The following is a 17038-nucleotide window of genomic DNA, read 5'->3' on the forward strand; positions in this document are numbered from 1 at the left end:
ATCCACCAGCTGAATACCCAGTTCCAAGGCTGCTTGGAACTTCCATCTTTGCTCCCAGCTAAAGGGTGATTCTCCAGGCACAACTACTCCCCTCATTGCTATACCTTCCCATCCCGATCAGCAAGGAGGGGTAGGGCATAAACTCTGCCTTGCAGTGTGTGGCAAGTCCCTGTGTCTCTCGGAGGCCAGTGTTCAGAGTTTCTGGGCTCTGACAGGAACGAACACTGTCCACTGGGTTCTGGTGTCTGACCAAAGACTTTGCACACTGAAAAGATATTAAAAACACAATTACTGGTGTTTCTAATACCTTAGTTATTAAACCTGTACATTTAAAATCTACTTTGTGTTCTTAACATTAATTTCCAAATCTTGTTCTAACTACAAACTTGTTAGTTTTGTATATAAACACTTTTGCTTATTCCTGGATTGATGCTCAATCAACTCAAAACTTAATGGGTTAAACTGTAAACATTGCTTGTACACCTAATCTAGTTTCCCTAGACATTTCAGAGTCAACCACATATTTAATCTGATTTCCACAAACATTTGCGATACCTAATAGGAAAGACCTAAAGTTGGGTGAAGTCTTCCTAAGCATTCAAATATGAACAAACTTAAACTCATAGATTTAATAAATCAAAATCTTCAAACAGTGTTTATAAACAAAATGTTTTCAACATTTTTAAAAATTAAAATCGTAGATCTAATTTCACATTCCTTTAAGTATTTCAAATTAAATTCAAAGTATCAGATTCTCTAATACATTTATCTTAAATAACAAAATACCACAATAATCAGAAACTTATTCCTCACTTTGACATAGGTTACTGATACCATGGGTTTGATTTACTTGCCATAATCTCTGAGTATGTTTTGATATCCTACCAAGGTAACCTATCTAAACTGAGGACTGTGATACATTCATGGTTCGAGATTCTGGGCTGGTCAAGTACTGTTTGATACTTCTGCAATGATTTTACCCAAATTTCAGGTAAACAAACTAAGCCCCTTGCATTAGTAATGGGGTTTTCAAGACCACCCCCGATCTTATACCTCACTTGATGATGGTTAGGATTGTTAACCGCTTCTGAAGTTCTTAATGGCCTGATTTGCATTAATTGAGCTTCCTCACCCACTACCCAGATCAGAATCCTTTTACTGCCTCAGTAAATTCTGCTTCCTTTCTTTGTATTACTTTTTTAACTGACTCATCCACCCCATTCTAATTATAGAAATCATTGAAGGAAACAATTCATTAGCAAGATTTTTCTTGTGTTTTGTCATTACATGACTTCATGTTGATGAAGGGAAAACAATCTTAAAGAATTATAGTGTTTAATGCATTTTTCTGTGAGAGACATCTGTGGTTTTAGGTTAATTTGGTCTGCATTACCTTTGAAACAAAAGTAAATGTCAGAGGGCGCCTGGGTGGCTCAGATGGTTGAGCGTCTGCCTTCGGCTCAGGTCATGATCCCAGGGTCCTGGGATCGAGTCCCGCATCGGGCTCCCTGCTCCTTGGGAGCCTGCTTCTCCCTCTGCTTCTCTCTCTCTCTCTCTCTTTCCTCCTCTGTCTCTCATGAATAAATAAATAAATTAATTAAAAAAAAAGTAAATGTCAGAGATGACCATTTGACTCTAGTCTACGCATCCATCCATCCTGTGTCTGCCATGATGGTGATACTGTGTAGGTGCTGAGATACATACACAGAAGACACAGTCTGCACCTGAAAAAAGCATACCAAAATTAAGTCTACAATGGAGCCAACTCACTAATTTATGTTCTCCAAACCTTGGATCAAATCACCTTTACTGTAGCCAAGGCCATAATCACAATCGACTTTGAAATCCAACATAAGAAAGAACTGACCACAGTTCAGGCAGACATACTGAGAATGGGTAGTTAGGAGAAGCAAACACTCATTTTCTCCATCAGCTTGCTCATTGATCGGCTATCTGTTCAAGGCCCTTGGGCCCACACTCGCTCAAGGTGTTCCATTTTAGCTGAGGAGAATGCATGGTTAATGAGAGAAATGTGAGTAGGCAAATGGGATAGGTGAGCCCCAATTCCGAGCAGAAGGAGACTTCTATTGGCTGGATGGGTGTGGAGCTACTGAGACCAGAAGAGACAGAACCCATGCTGGGCCTGCAGTGACCAGGATCACTGGTCTGATTCACTGATTCAGCACGTACTTACTGCATTCCCACTTTATGCAAGCACTTGGATTGGGTACTGGGAATACATCTATAAGCAAGACAGATCAAATTCTTTCTTCCAGAAGAACAAAATCAGGGGAAGGGAGATAGCAATAAGTAACTATATAGACAATGAAGTGATGGTAAGCTCTATAAAAAAAATAATAAAGTGGGGTAGGGGGACAAATAGTTGGAGTTGGGGGGATGCCATTTCAGGTTGGTTGTCAAAGAAGTCCACTCTGATGAGTTAGTATAGTGAGTTGAATAGTTTCTCCTCAAAATTCATGTCCACCGAGAACATCAGAAATGGGCATTTATTTGGAAAGAGGGTCTTTGTGGATGCAATAAGTTGAAGGTCTCAAGATGATGTCCTACTGGATTCAATGTGGGCACTAAATCCAATGATTGGTGTGCTTATAAGAGGAGAGGACACAGAGAAAAGCTATGTCAAAATGGCAGAGAGATTAGGGAGTGACGCTTGCCACAAGCCAAGGAACACCTAGGGCCATCAGAAGCTGAAAGAGGCAAAGCAGGATCCCTGAAAATTTTAATAACAAGGGCTAAATTGTTCACTGGGCTAAAGTATATAGAGTCCCCAGAAGTCATCCAAAAACAACAGTTTCATATAAAAAAATTTGATTTTCTGCTCTAATAAGATCCATATATTCCCCCCGCAACCACCACCACCATGTCTGGAAATTCTGGTTAGATTGTTCACAGGGTTGCTGTGAGAATTAAATGATTTAGTAAAGGCTAAAGCTCTTAGTATAGTTCCTGATACCTAATAAATGCTCAAATGATCTTAGCCATTTGTAGCTGTTTTGATGATGATGTTAACAGCAAACTCCTTTTCTGTCAGCCACAATACCCAGCACAGGCCTGGGCACACAGTATAATATTGAGGTAGATGCTCAGGAGTAGTTCGTCTCCAACATTTGGGATTTCTTCCACACTCGAAATAGCAGAGCTTATTTTATGTCTTTTTAAAGATGTTCTAAGTATTAATTGATTTAAAACAGCTGTTGATTCAACTCAACCAACTCAACTTTATTTTGTTTAATTTTATTAATTTCTGCTTTTATCTTAATGTTCAGCCTTGTTTGCTAGTGCATTCCAGGTAATACATTTTCCTGACCGCACTGGTTTGCATCCCACAAGATAACGCGATATATTCACAGTGACTCTGTTGATAATTAAAACAATGATGCATATAAGGCGCTTAGCATAGTGAGTGCACCATAATGGTCGGCTGCTTTAACCTTATCCTGCTCTTGGCCAACATATATTTGACGTTCTCAGGACACCAGGTAAGCAGTTGCTTAGCCAAGCCACCTTACGCGCCTTTCTCCACTTTTCTTTTGCCCTTGTAACTCCTCCCAGTCCCTTAAGGGGCGGGGCCAGGTCTTCACGCTCCTGACCCCACCCCCGCCACGTTTCCTTGACACCGTGTGCATGTCTCACACATTCTATAATCCTCTGTCTCCTTCCGCCTTCTAAAAGCAACTCTGGGGGACTACGACGGAAAAAATAGTCCCTCGACTACACAGTTCTTTCCACAAGGAGGCGGAACTGGGGCGGGGCTTAAGAGCGGAAGGGACCGGAAGTCTGTGATCCTTGTGGCAGGATTGGGCTCCGCGCGCTCAAGGGGCGGGTCAAGCAGGCGGAGGGATCCATGTTACGCGGCGGACGACCCGCCGCCTCCACTTAAGGCGGGGAGAGCGGCGCGGGCGGCAGTTGCTGTGGTTTCCGAATTGAGGTTGCGTGTTTCTTGTGGGAGCTGAAACTCGAGGACTTAGCGTCTAACGTCCAAGTTTAGCCGCGAGTGAATACAGATCAGGCGGTCAGGAGCGCAGCTTCTCATCTTCGGACCAGGGCCGGCCCCTGCTCTCCCTTCTCCACTTGGTGCCCGTATCTAGGTCGGCTCCGGCGCGGCTGGCCAGGCCGCGGGCGAGATGTTCAAAAACACATTCCAGAGCGGCTTCCTCTCCATCCTCTACAGCATTGGCAGCAAACCCCTGCAGATCTGGGACAAAAAGGTTAGGAGCTGGGGGGCGGTGGCTGGGCGGGGTGCTGGGGCCGCGCCCCCTCCTCGTCTGGGAGCTGGGGACGGGGTGGCGGGTAGTTGTGTCCGAGTTGGAGCTCCGGGGAGGCCAGGCGGGCGCTGCTGTGACCTGTCCCCAGGCTGGCGTGACAGAGGCGCGAGGTGGGGACGTCGTGTCAGCAGCGGGGGGTGCGTGTGGGGTGGGCGTAGCTGGGGTTTAAGTGTTCTGCGGCCGTGGTGTGGTTGGGACAGTGGTCCCTCGCCGCCGTCTTGACTTGGTCAGTCAGTTCCTCAGAGCCTCGGTTTCCCCATTTATATAGTGGGATCGATAGTGCCCATCTTCTACCGTGAAATGCATAAACTTACTTGAGGTTGCTTTGGGAACACGCAGATGAAAGAAGCTGCTGTTCACTGATTTCACAAATATTTACTGATATCCTGTTTTGTGCCAGGCACTGTGCTGGGCGCAAGACACAGAGCCTTTGTTCCAGGCTCCCTTATAGGGGCACAGCCAGAAGGCAGTTATGTGTGGATTTCATTCATTTGCTCCTTTCCTTCCAGTGATCTCAGACAAAGCAGAATTCGGTGGCCTTTGGCACCTTCTCCACATTCATTGCTTCTTGGGGTCTGTGCTGTGCCTTCCGTGCTTGATGTCTACATCAGAAAAATGGCAAAATTGTGATAAAGTTTTGTTTGGAGTGATAAGCTCAGAGCCAAGTACCAGCCTCATTATTTTTATTGAGGTATCCATTGGATAACATTTTCACTGACCCCAGGAGATGATGACCCTCTCTTTCATCTCCTGTCTTTTAGGAGATATTGAATAGGGGATGTGTGTGTCTAGCATGGTCTAGTTGTCTCATGCATATTCCCAGTCTGCTGTCCCTTCTTTTTTTTTAAGGATAAGTTAAGACGGGCACTCTACTGGGGAAGACAGGTGATTCCTTAGGGGCCAGCTGAAAGAAGTGGTATGTTGAATGGTGTTTTTATAGAGATGGATGTGGAATAATCTAAATAAGCAGTTTATTGGTAATGAAACCAAGAATCTTGGATTTCATCTCAGAATAAGTATTCCTGTATCCACAGATAAGCGTTTTGGGCCACCCAGAGATTGGGAGAGAACACGGATAGCCTTCTGCCTGTCATCACTAGGGAATTCTGCATTTCCAAAGCAGCTTTGAGGGTGGTGTGTTCTTAATGTCATTTTTATAAGATAGTTGAAAGATCTGAATATAGGGAGTTGTCTGGGCCTCATGCTTATGTGAAAAATCTGACCAGTTTTCTTTCCACTTTCACAGTGCTTCTATCCACAAGTTCAGGGTAATACCAGGAGTATTACACAGGAAAGCAGTTCCTTAATTTTTTTCCCTACGTTACTGAGGTTTTCAGTTCCTTGGTTTTGTTCACATTGGAATAAACACTGTAAACTGAAAACACATCTCTGCAAAGAGAACCTGGAGTGAATGTACCTGAGAACTTTGTAAGGATGATGGCTTCCCAGCTGTGGCTTGACTTAGTTATGGGCTGTCCGGAGGCATGAAGAGAGTGACCTTGTGTGCCGTTGAATATGAAATTGTAACAAAAGTGTCAGTATGAGGCAATGGAACTAGAGAATGGGACTTGATCTAGGAGAGGTTTACAGAGCAGGTGGGAGAACTTCCAGCAGTAGAGAGGCCTCAGCATTTCTAGTAGGTGAAACTTACCAGAGTTGTCCATTTTAACCCTTCCAGGGCTTGATCTTTTGTAGTGTTTTTTATTTTTCAAATGCAGCTCTTTGACTAGTCAACATGTTTACACACGGAATATAAAAGCAAAGTAACCATGGTGCACTGTGTCCCATAACAACGCCACTAGAGGTCGGATGGTACCCTAATGACATAAACGCGTGTGAAAACATTAGAACAACTGGCAGGGTTACAGGGAGTAAGTGAAACAGACATTTTGGCAAAGAAAACATTTAGAATAACACTCATTTTAAACAAAGTTCTTGTAATAGTAAAAGTTAATTATATTTTCTTCTTTTCGTATTTAGACTGAAAAGTGTTTAGGGGTGAATGTTTTCCCCTGGGGCAAGAAAAGGGAAGGGAGGAAAATGGCAAGTTGGAGTCAGATCCATAGGCTTTGTTGTATGTGTGCCTTTTCTTGACTATATTACAAAGTCCTCAGGAAGTGTTGGGAATCCAACCCAGTTGGGGAAACACTGGGAATTGATATACTTATCAAAGATTTATTGAGCAACGGTTAAGTCACAGGCACTGTGTAGATTTGGGGAGATACAAAGAGAAGAAGACATGTTCCCTGCTCTCAGGGAGTCAGGAAAAGTTGTAGTAAAGGCAAAGTTTGATGGAGGGAGGGATGGACAAATGACCCTGACCTTTGCCAGTAGGTATATATGGCTATTTTTGCTGTTTTGATTTCACAAACTTTACTATTCTCCTCGAGGTTATGAAGACAGAATTTCTATAGTTTGTTTTCTGTGAAAAATAATCTTGGAAAAATTAGGTTTGGCTTCTGTTTAGGTTCTGTCTCCTTATGAACATGAGGAGTGAATGCCATATTCTTGATACCAGTGAATTGACAAACTCCATTTTCACGGGTGTGGTTACTAACATTTGTAATACCTGCGTTTATCCATCACTCTTTGAAGTTCATACACTGCCCCCATCCCATCCTTCAAATCTCAAACATTATTTCACTGGGAGCTTAAGTTACGTCTCCTGTGTGCGCCTGTGGCCCTCTACATCACACTGTATGGCAGTTGCCAGTTTATTGTGTATTTCCCACTAGACTGCAAGTTCCTTAAGAGGAAGAAAAGTATTTTACCTTAAAACCCCAGGGCTAGAGTTGGGACAGTGTGGATTTGTGTCCTGGCTCTGCCCTCTGTCCTCTGCCGTGTAACCTTGGGCAAGTACTTACCTACTCAGTTTTCTCATTTTGTAATGATGCCACCTCCTCCCATGGTTATGGAGATTAAATGAAGATGTATATAAAATGCTTGGAAACAGTTATGGCGTAAAGTATTAAATAGGGTAGGAAACTGAGGAATTTGCTCAAGAGTAAATAAGTCTATAACTGATGCCTAGGAATAGGAAGTGCAGTAAAGTCAGACTTCAGATATTAGAATAATTTTGTCATTTACCAGGCTTTCCCAGTCCAAAAGCCTTAACGTGGCTCTCAGGCCACACAGCACATGGTCTGGTGCCTGCTTCACTGGTTCTCCAGGCTCACCTCCCCCAGGCTCCCCCCTCAGCAGTGACCTCCCGCTCAAGTGAAAGAGGTCATGTTCTGGAACCTTCAGGCTTCTATACCTGTCGGTCCCTCTGCTGGGACTCACCCTGCCACCTCTTCGTTAGTCTCTAGGTCACAGTGCAAAGGCACTTCCTCAGTTTAAGTTAGTTGATATCCACTTGCCCCTCCAGGTTAAGTTCATGTATATCCCCTTATAGAATCTCTACTTCCTTTTCATCATACTCCTCATACTTGAAATTAGCTTCTGAAAATCTCTATGCTTGGCTATACTGTAAACTTCCTGATAAAGACCTCTGCAATTTTTTTTAAAGACTTTATTTATTTATTTATTTGACAGAGAGCAAGAACGGGAACACAAACAGGGGGAGTGGGAGAGGGAGAAGCAGGCCTCCTGCTGAGCAGGGAGCCTGAGGCAGGGCTCAATCCCAGGACCCTGGGATCATGACCTGAGCCAAAGGCAGATGCCTAACGACTGAGCCACCCAGGCACCCCAAGACCTCTGCAATTTTTTTAAAAAATTTATTTATTTGAGAGCACAAGAGAGGGAGGGTGGGTGGTGGTGGGAGGGACAGAGAGAGAGACAGAGAAAGTCTCAAGCAGACTCCCCACTGAGCCAGAGGCCAAAGTGGGACTTCATTCCACGACCCTAAGATCATGACCTGAGCCGAAACCAAGTGTCAGACCTTAACCAACTGTGCCACCCAGGAGCCCCAAGGCGGCTAATTTTTCAAACCAACAGCTTAGGAGAAATTAGGGGTTTCTTGATGTTCCCTTAACTTCTGGGACCAGCAGATAATACTTTTACTAAAGGACTTTTATATTTAATGTAGACATTACTTCTGGTTTGTAAAGAAAATACCAGATGGTTCTCTTCCCATCTATGCCTGTATAAAGCATACAATTTTCGTATTTCAACATATAAATATAAGTCTAATATACTAAAAGTCTACTAGATGAGAATGTTAATTCCTACCAGCTTCTCTGCCTTTCTCACCTCTCACCTTGTCTTTCAGCTGCTGCTGATCTTCACCTGTTCCAAAGCTAAATATTAGAACCAGACTTTTGTGGTTGTTGCTGGATAGTATTAGATTCCCATTCCCCATTTCTAATTTTATTTATTTTCCCTGTTCCCAGTTTTAAAAATGAATTGTCTCCAGAAAAGTAGTTTCCACACCCTAGTTTTTAATTAGCAAACCTTATTGGTATGTTGTTAAACTGCTGTGGTTTCCAGGAGCAGAGTCGAGGGCGTTTGGATGGGAAGGTAGTACAACTTCTGGTTGTTTTTTTTTTTTTTCCAGACTTTCCCTGGATCAGTCTGATGATGTTTATTATTCTGAGTAACAGCTTTTACTATAATTGGGCGAAGGCATGGGTTTTAGTTATACTTGCCCTTGCAAGGCTTTGCTGCTAGGAAGACTGGTTAGCAATGCACTTAATTGACTCGGAGCGTGCAAAGCCCAAGCCTTGAGACCGAGCTATGCCCAGCTCTCCCCACAGAGGTCTCCCTCTGCCTGTTTTCAGACTTAGATCCCAGCCCCTAGCTGCGGGCAGAATCTTTCCTGCTGAAATGGACAGCTCTAATGGCTTAATGTAAATTGGAACATGTGTCATTAAGACTAGGATGCCAGATGGCTGAGGGCTCAGCTGTCTGCCAGGGTAAGTGGGTGGAGCCAGAGAAATGAAAGGTGGGGGTAGGGAATGCATACAACTCATGTGTTATTTTTAAAACACTTGAAGAAATATGGAGCATTGGCCAGCTTCCCTATCCCAGGAGTACTTTTTTCCCCTCAGTTTGACCCTCCTCCCTGGAGCTTACATTGAAAAAAAAAAAAAAAATCAGTGTTCTTTATTAGTTGCCCCAGCAACCATGGAAAGCCTGGGAGAGTGATTGCAAGAAGGGCTTGAAGGTTCCCTTCCTGGTGTCTGCAGAGGCTGAGAACCGTTCTCACTTGTAATAGCTAGCAGCCTGGGGTTCTGCAGCTCATAGCTTGGGGACGGCAATTGGGGGGTGGGGTGGGTAGGTGGGGATAGTGAGTTCATGAAAAAAAAAAAGATTGGCTTTGTTTATTTTTTGTAGGAATTAAACACTTGTAACTCACACCTTGATAGTGGGAATGTGTCATGAAATAAAAAATAATTGAAAAGTCAAAAACAGTTGGCACTTTCTCATTTAGAGAGGGAAGTAAAATAAAACCCACTTCTACCGTAAGCAATAAATGCTGACCAGTTCATTTTATCTGCATTTCAAAGCCAGGCCTGCTTAGCGACCTCTGAACTAGAAGGAGCTAAGGAAAGGAAGTCGTTGCTTTCTGAGGCCATGTATCTTGTTATATGTGTTTGTCAGAAGCTGGACTGAGGAGGGGCTGGCTTCCTGGAAGACCTTTACAATTTAAGGTGGTGACAGCCAGATTGCCAGGGAAGTTGGGAGGCCTTGCCCCAAATTGTCCACCCCCCTTTTCCCTTTGATCCTAGTTTTAGAGCCTAGAGAGGTTTTGGGAGGTTTCCTTTAAGTGCTCATATCTCTGGTTGATTGCACCCCCACCCCACCCCGCTTTTCCAATGAGTTTGTAGCCCTGTGAACTTAATAAAGGAGAAAAATCATACTTCACTAACAAATCAACTTAATTTGATTTCAAAGCTCTGGCAGCTGGTGATATGAGAATACTTAAAGCTCCAGAGAGACTGGTGGGCATTCCTTTGAAAAAGCTGCCTTTTTTCCTGAGTTCTCTTGTTTTATGGACTACGTTAATTAATTTTGTAAGAATTAAGTTTGTGAGTGTGGTGGTTGATGTGTTGCTGAGAGAAATTTCTCTTTAGGAAGTTATTGAAAATCTAGCTAAAAATGAGCTTGCCTCTGGGGCAGAAGCAGAGGAGAATATACCAAGTCTGTTTTGGCTTCCAGTCTGTTGGCTTCTGCGTGCAGTGTAAGGCATTGTTTTCTTCTGTAAAGACTTGAATAATTGCATTTGCTGGAGTGAAGTCATCTGCTATAAACTTTGAGATGGGCAGAAGCAAGTTTCCTAACATTTCCTCCCTATGAAATCTGGCTGGGCTTTCTGGAGCTGAGAGAGAATTCTCACTGTACTGGGAGAGACTTAAGATTTGAGGCCATGCTTTCAAGCAGCATTGGGTAAATTGCAACAAGTTGCCTTTTAGTTGTCCTTGAGCCCTTAATCTTTTCAGGTTAACCATCTGTTTGATAGTTACATTATGTACCTTTTATTTTTATTTTATTTTTTTAAAGATTTTATTTATTTATTTGACAGAGAGACAGCGAGAGAGGGAACACAAGCAGGGGGAGTGGGAGAGGGAGAAGCAGGCTTCCCGCTGAGCAGGGAGCCCCATGCGGGGCTCGATGCCAGGACCTTGGGATCGTGACCTGAGCCGAAGGCAGACGCTTAACGACTGAGCAACCCAGGTGCCAGCATTATGTACCTTTTAAAGAAAGAATGAAGTTATATTAGGTATAACTATAATTATATTAGCATAATTAGCAGTATGTCATAAAATTAGTGTTTGCATCTTGTTGGAATACTGGCGGCTCTTAGCAATGTGACTGCATCATGTTACTTGGAAATAATTTCTCGTTTGATTCCTCCTTCACCAACAAGTCTGACTGATTTTTCCCAGCAGCTGTGGGCTAGCAAACAGAGGAGGAATATTGCCACTTTGGTCCAGAGTGTTTATGTGGGGGATGAGGTGGGCAGTGTTGGCATGTGCTACACAGACCCAAGGCTTTGTGCTCTTAATCTCCCTGGGAAAGCGGCCCAGAATTCGAAGCAGGAGGGCATTGGGTGTCACCAGCTTTGTTTGAGAAGCACTTCAATGTGACATTTGTGTCTTAAGAACCTAAGAAATGCTGCATTGGCAGAGATCTGGGGCCCATCCACCATGCATTCTGTCTCTGATAATGGGTACCAAAGGCTGATTTGTGGGAAAGCATTCTTCACACTGGCAGCCTCCTTGGCTTTGTGATATACCCCAGGCTCTCTGGCTTCCTATAATAGTCCATAGTGGATATGTTATCCAGGAATTTTTAAAAAATCCTCCTTGAATCTATTCATCCTTGCCAACTCTCAGGGTGACAAATTCCAGAAGTCAGCAAATATTTGAATGCTTAGTTTATGCCTAGCATAGTGCTAAGCATTGTAGAAGACACAAACGATGCTTAATACTTGATCCCTACCTTTGAGCTTAAAGTACTTTTTTGAGGAGACAGGACTCAGTTGCATTTTGCAGAAGAAGATGGGCAGTGATATTACCTATCACATGGGAACACCAAGCACACCACAAGTGGATCAAATTCATAATAACAGAGGTCACAGAGACTGAGGTCTAAACACAAAATGCCATATTATTATTAATCCGTTTTGAAAAATACAGCTATCTGTCAGACTTGGCACTGTGCTCTCTATATGCAAGCCCAGTGGAAGGCCAAAGGTTTGAGTCATTGACTATGACAGGCCGATACAGCCATTTTCACTATACCTGGAAAAAGACTACATGCTTTTGGTGCATACTGTTCTAAAGCTGCTTGATCTTTTTCATGTGTGAATACATTCAGCCCTAATAGGCCAGCCCCGTGTCAAAAATGCCTGTGCCTGTCTCTGCTCTATCCATATTAGGTGCTTCAGAGTTTAGAGCTTGAAGGTAATTGTGCTTTCCTGAATTATTTTGAGAAGGGAAATCCGTATTGAGTATTGATCCCTCCCCATATTGTACCTCCTACGTAGGCAGCAGACAGTACAAAATAGTGTGGGATGAAGTGCTAAATTATGTCCTCTAGGCTACATGAGCCAGACAAACAAATCAGAAAGAGGAGAGGTCGGTATGGGATGAAATGCCAAAGAAGGGCTTCTGTGTATGGCAAAGATGAGACTTGAATTCTTACTTTAGAAAGTTGAAAATTTTTTTTTTAAGATTTTATTTATTTGAGAGAGAGAATGAGAGATAGAGAGCACGAGAGGGAAGAGGGTCAGAGGGAGAAGCAGACTCCCTGCCGAGCAGGGAGCCCAATGCGGGACTCGATCCCGGGACTCCAGGATCATGACCTGAGCCGAAGGCAGTCGCTTAACCAACTGAGCCACCCAGGCGCCCAAGAAAGTTGAAATTTAAGAGACTCTTAACAATGGAGAACAAACTGAGGGTTCCTAGAGGGGAGGTGGGTGGGGGAGGAGCTAGATGGGGGATGGGCATTAAGGAGGGCACTTGTGATGAGCGCTGGGTGTTGTATCCCACCAATTCAGTGATTCACTGAATTCTCCTGAAACTAGTATTACACTATGTTAACTAACTTGAATTTAATTAAAAAAAAAAAAAGAAAACTTCAAAAAACTAAAATTTAGGTAACAGAAGGTAGGGAAGCAGGAAGTAGGAGCACAGTATGAAGCATTGTGGAAGATAGAAATGATGCTTCATACTGGGGGTGTTATGCTTTCATGTTTTGGTTGCCCATCTCCTCCTCGGTGGCATCCAGCATTCAGCCTTTCTGGCCGGAGTGCATGAGGCAGCGCGGGGCCGTGGAAAGCCTGGTCCTTAACCTGACTCTCAGGATCCTCATTTGCATTACCCTGGGGCAGAAGCGAGGAGAAAAATACCAGCTACATCTGTAAAATACCACCTACCTTGAAGATTTTTGTTGTTGCTAGGATTAGTCAGGGAACATATAAGAATGTCCCTGGTGCACAGTGCCTACAATGTTATCCTGACATACAGATTGCCAGGTCACCTGCAATTCCTGTACTGGTTGATGGGACCCCATAGAGAGGTAACATCGTGGCTTACTTCCATACAAGCTCAGTCTCCCATGTCACAGAGATCTGTGTTATGCCCCAGTGGCTGCTGTGGTCTTCTTTAAATGGTCTATTCGGCCTTCACAATCTTGACAAGGTTATTGCCAAATATTTCAGTACTGATCAGTTTCATTTTCTTCATTGTAGGTGCGGAATGGCCACATCAAAAGAATCACTGATAACGACATCCAGTCCCTGGTGCTAGAGATTGAAGGAACAAATGTCAGGTAGGCAGCCTGTCCGTTCTCCCGGAGACCCCCGCGCCGGTGAGGCAGTACGTCATGGAGGCTAATAGCAGGGACTGCAGGGCCGACCACCCACTGGGGATCCAGCTCTGCTGCTCACACCTTGCCTTGGGCAAGTTGCTTAATCCCCCAGGCCTTAGTTTCCTCCTCTGTAAAATAGGGATAACAGGACACCTTCCTTACGGGGTTATTGTGAAGATTAAGTAAGTGAATTGTGTATAAACACGCTTAGCTCCTGCTCAGCCCATAGTAAGTGCTCTGTGTTAGTTATGTTATTATATGTAACCAAGGTTGGTGGACATGCATGGAGGGGCGGCACTAATCATCCAGTGGGTGGCCTGGGCCGCAGTGTGGTTTTCTGGGCCACAGTGGTCTTAGTTGGGGTTTTCTATCACTTGCTGGCTCCCTTAGACCAGAGGGGAGTCTTCTCTCACTGGAGGAAATTGCTCAGCTCACCAGCCTGGCTTTGTTTGTCAGGTATTTTCTCGTTGATATATAGTTCTGTGTGAAGCTTGTGTTTCAGAGTCCACCATCGTTTGTTTTTTTTTGTTTTTTTTTTTTTTAAAGCATCCGGATTGAGGGATTATTGGATGATGTGTCTGGATCTTTTAGATCTACTCTCCAATTTACCTCTTGGACCGAGTGTTTTCACGGTGTATACCACAGAAGAAAAGGCAACTGGTGTGTTTACTAGTGTCTCCTCTCTCTGCAGCACCACATATATCACGTGTCCTGCAGACCCAAAGAAGACGTTGGGGATTAAACTTCCCTTCCTCGTCATGATTATCAAAAATCTGAAGAAATATTTTACCTTTGAAGTACAGGTTAGTAGATGCACACGACTGTGTATACTCTTAGCTCTCCCAGAGGGATAACCTGTCAACTTGCAGGAGGAAAGTAGCTCTAAGAAAGTGTCCTTATTCTTTTGTGTGTCTTCTCCCTCTGCTAGACACTTGATACGGCCATTATTATGATGACATAAATTTGGTATTAGTAATCAGACTTTCATGCCAAGTCTTTATTATTTTTTTAATGTTTTATTTATTTATTCATGAAAGTCTGAGAGAGAGAGAGAGACAGAGAATAGTAGAGGGAGAAGGAGGCTCCCTGCCTAGCAGGGAGCCCGATGCGGGGCTCGATCCCAGGACCCTGGGATCATGACCTGAGCTGAAGGCAGACGCTTAACCATCTGAGCCACGCAGGCGCCCCTCATGCCGTCTTTAAAGCAGCAGCAAGCACCTAGGAAATCTGAATGATAGCTATCAGATTTCAGAGCTTAAAGGTTAGAGTAGTGTCTGTTCCATACTGGTTATTGTTGATCTCTGTCCTAATATTTGTGATTTTTCAAATGGGAGAACGTTTATGAAGTCTTTCTATGGTCTGTGGGCCCTCGGCTGTGTCATGTGTCCTAAGAAGCTGGTGTTGTCTCAGCAACGGACAAGATAAACTTGCTACTTCCGGGCCATCTGCATCCAGTGTGACCTGTATCTGGTCTGTTTATTCTCCCTTGGGCCTCAGCCTTGGGAAACCGGGCTGTGGGAGTTCAGGCCCTTGCCTCCCCAAGGTTGTTTGCTTCTTCCAAGGTAGGGTTAATGTGGCTCTTTTTCTGTGTTTCATAGGTACTAGATGACAAGAATGTGCGTCGGCGGTTTCGGGCAAGTAACTACCAGAGCACCACCCGAGTCAAACCCTTCATCTGTACCATGCCCATGCGGCTGGATGATGGCTGGAACCAGATTCAGTTCAATCTGTCAGACTTCACTAGGCGGGCATATGGCACAAATTATATCGAGACCCTAAGAGTGCAGGTACTGGCTGGCTCGTTTTCTGATGGAGCCCCAAACGGGAGAGGGAAGTCTTCTCTGCCTGTTACTGGCTTGTGGCCCTTGTGGCAGGACAGTGTGGCTTTCTGGCTGAGTGCCCAAGTCACTGTCCAGATGGCTCAGAGAGGTCCAGGACACATCAGGTGTGTGCTCAGATACAGTGGGAGAACATGGCAAGCAAAATATCCCTATTGCCAGAACCCACCCCTAAGCCATGCTCAGGAGACGCCAAAGAGATGACGCTTTGACAGCGTCATGGGAGGGGCTCCAGGAGAAGCAGGACAAGGGGAAGGCCACTCTTGCTTTGTTTCTTAAAAGAAGTCTTGCATCCTCAGATCCATGCAAACTGTCGCATCCGACGGGTTTACTTCTCAGACAGACTCTACTCAGAAGACGAACTGCCAGCAGAGTTCAAACTGTATCTCCCGGTTCAGAACAAAGCAAAGGTAAGCCGGCCTTCCTCAGGGGAGGCCAGGCGGTGAGTTGGGGCAGCCGGGAAGTGCGCTCTGCTGAGGCCAGCTGCAGAGCGTCTCCATGTCCACCTAGGGGCTGGAGTCCCTTTCATCCTCAGATCTTCCTAAGGTCTTCTTCCACCATCAGCACTGAATCAGGATCAGCCCTGTGAAATGTTCTGTTACTGCTGTCTCCACCTCCACGAGGTGGTCCTGCCCCTCCCTGCCTCCTGCTCACAGGCCTTCCTTGGAGAATGTCTTCCAGCCTCTTCCAGCCTCTTTAGCAGCCCCAGATTACTAGCAACCCATCGGTCTCCTCTGACAAAATGGCGGCCACTTACGTGCCTGACTGCTGCTGACATTACAAGTTCCCACACAGCCCAGCATCCCCTCCGGTGTCACCAGAGGTGGGAGGGGGGCGGTTAATGGCACTGACCATCTATTTTCTGATAACTTAAACTGATACCTCTTCTGTTTGTTTCTTTTTCTCCAGCAATAACCGGAATGCAACTCAAGGGATAGCCCCTGGACATGACTCTTAGTTGAAAAAAGGAAACTATCCGGAGGACAAGGCAAAAAACAAATATTTCTATTCGTTTAATGTGCTGTGGTTCTTTTATCTATTACTTGGTGTCCCCTGTTGTGGACACCAGTGACCATGCCATGTTGCGATAATTGCATTGTAACTGCGGTGGGGGGGGTAAGCTGTCCTTTGGAACATGCTGGAATTTATCGTGCTGCCTGCCTCAGTGTGTGGGGAGATACACTTAACCACCAACTTACAGATTTAAAGATGTCCCATATGGCAACTTCAGACCAATATTTCTTCCTACGGTTTGTTCATTGTTTTATATATTATCTAAATGTATGTATATGCTGTGTAATACTCATAATCTAGAAATGAATAAAATACTATATTCTTGGTTTGTAAATTTGTTCTTAGTTTATTTTCTTTCCTTTGTGATGTAAACATGGAGCTCTTTCCAGAGAACATCCCATACATTTATGCTATGGAATAGCTTGAAGTAAGCACTTAAAGAGCAAGACAGATCTATAGATACTGATTTAGAACAACTCCCAAGATCACCTAAATGGAAAAAAAATTGAACAGCGTCATGACCAGTAGAATCATCTTATTAGGGGTTGGGGCCCATGTTAAGCTTAAGACAAAGTGGCATCTAGTCCACCTTTTTTAAATTATTTATTTATTTACTTATTTAGAGAAAGAGTGGGGGGAGGGGCA

At 44.2% G+C, this 17038-nt stretch overlaps 1 protein-coding gene across 1 annotated transcript; it reads left to right on the forward strand.

The window, feature by feature from the left end:
* The first annotated feature begins 3872 nt into the window (after positions 1 to 3872).
* On the forward strand, positions 3873 to 16727 carry CFAP20 (cilia and flagella associated protein 20). Its single transcript, XM_025889284.2, has 6 exons — positions 3873 to 4229; positions 13423 to 13502; positions 14233 to 14344; positions 15140 to 15328; positions 15679 to 15789; positions 16289 to 16727. Exons 1-6 carry the CDS (start codon positions 4146 to 4148, stop codon positions 16292 to 16294), a joined length of 582 nt encoding a protein of 193 aa, XP_025745069.1. The 5' UTR covers positions 3873 to 4145; the 3' UTR covers positions 16295 to 16727.
* Positions 16728 to 17038: the final 311 nt, after the last annotated feature.

The sequence above is a fragment of the Callorhinus ursinus genome, unplaced genomic scaffold, assembly GCF_003265705.2.
Source record: "Callorhinus ursinus isolate GAN/ISIS: 27379988/994484 unplaced genomic scaffold, GSC_fseal_2.0 scaffold37, whole genome shotgun sequence".
Taxonomy (NCBI): domain Eukaryota; kingdom Metazoa; phylum Chordata; class Mammalia; order Carnivora; family Otariidae; genus Callorhinus; species Callorhinus ursinus.

Bases quoted from the DNA above. Each gene is read 5' to 3' on its own strand.
- CFAP20 (XM_025889284.2), top strand. From the start codon at position 4,146: ATGTTCAAAAACACATTCCAGAGCGGCTTCCTCTCCATCCTCTACAGC. The intron at 4,230-13,422 runs GTTAGGAGCTGG...TCTTCATTGTAG, and splicing joins TGCAGATCTGGGACAAAAAG to GTGCGGAATGGCCACATCAA. The intron at 15,329-15,678 runs GTACTGGCTGGC...TTGCATCCTCAG, and splicing joins TCGAGACCCTAAGAGTGCAG to ATCCATGCAAACTGTCGCAT.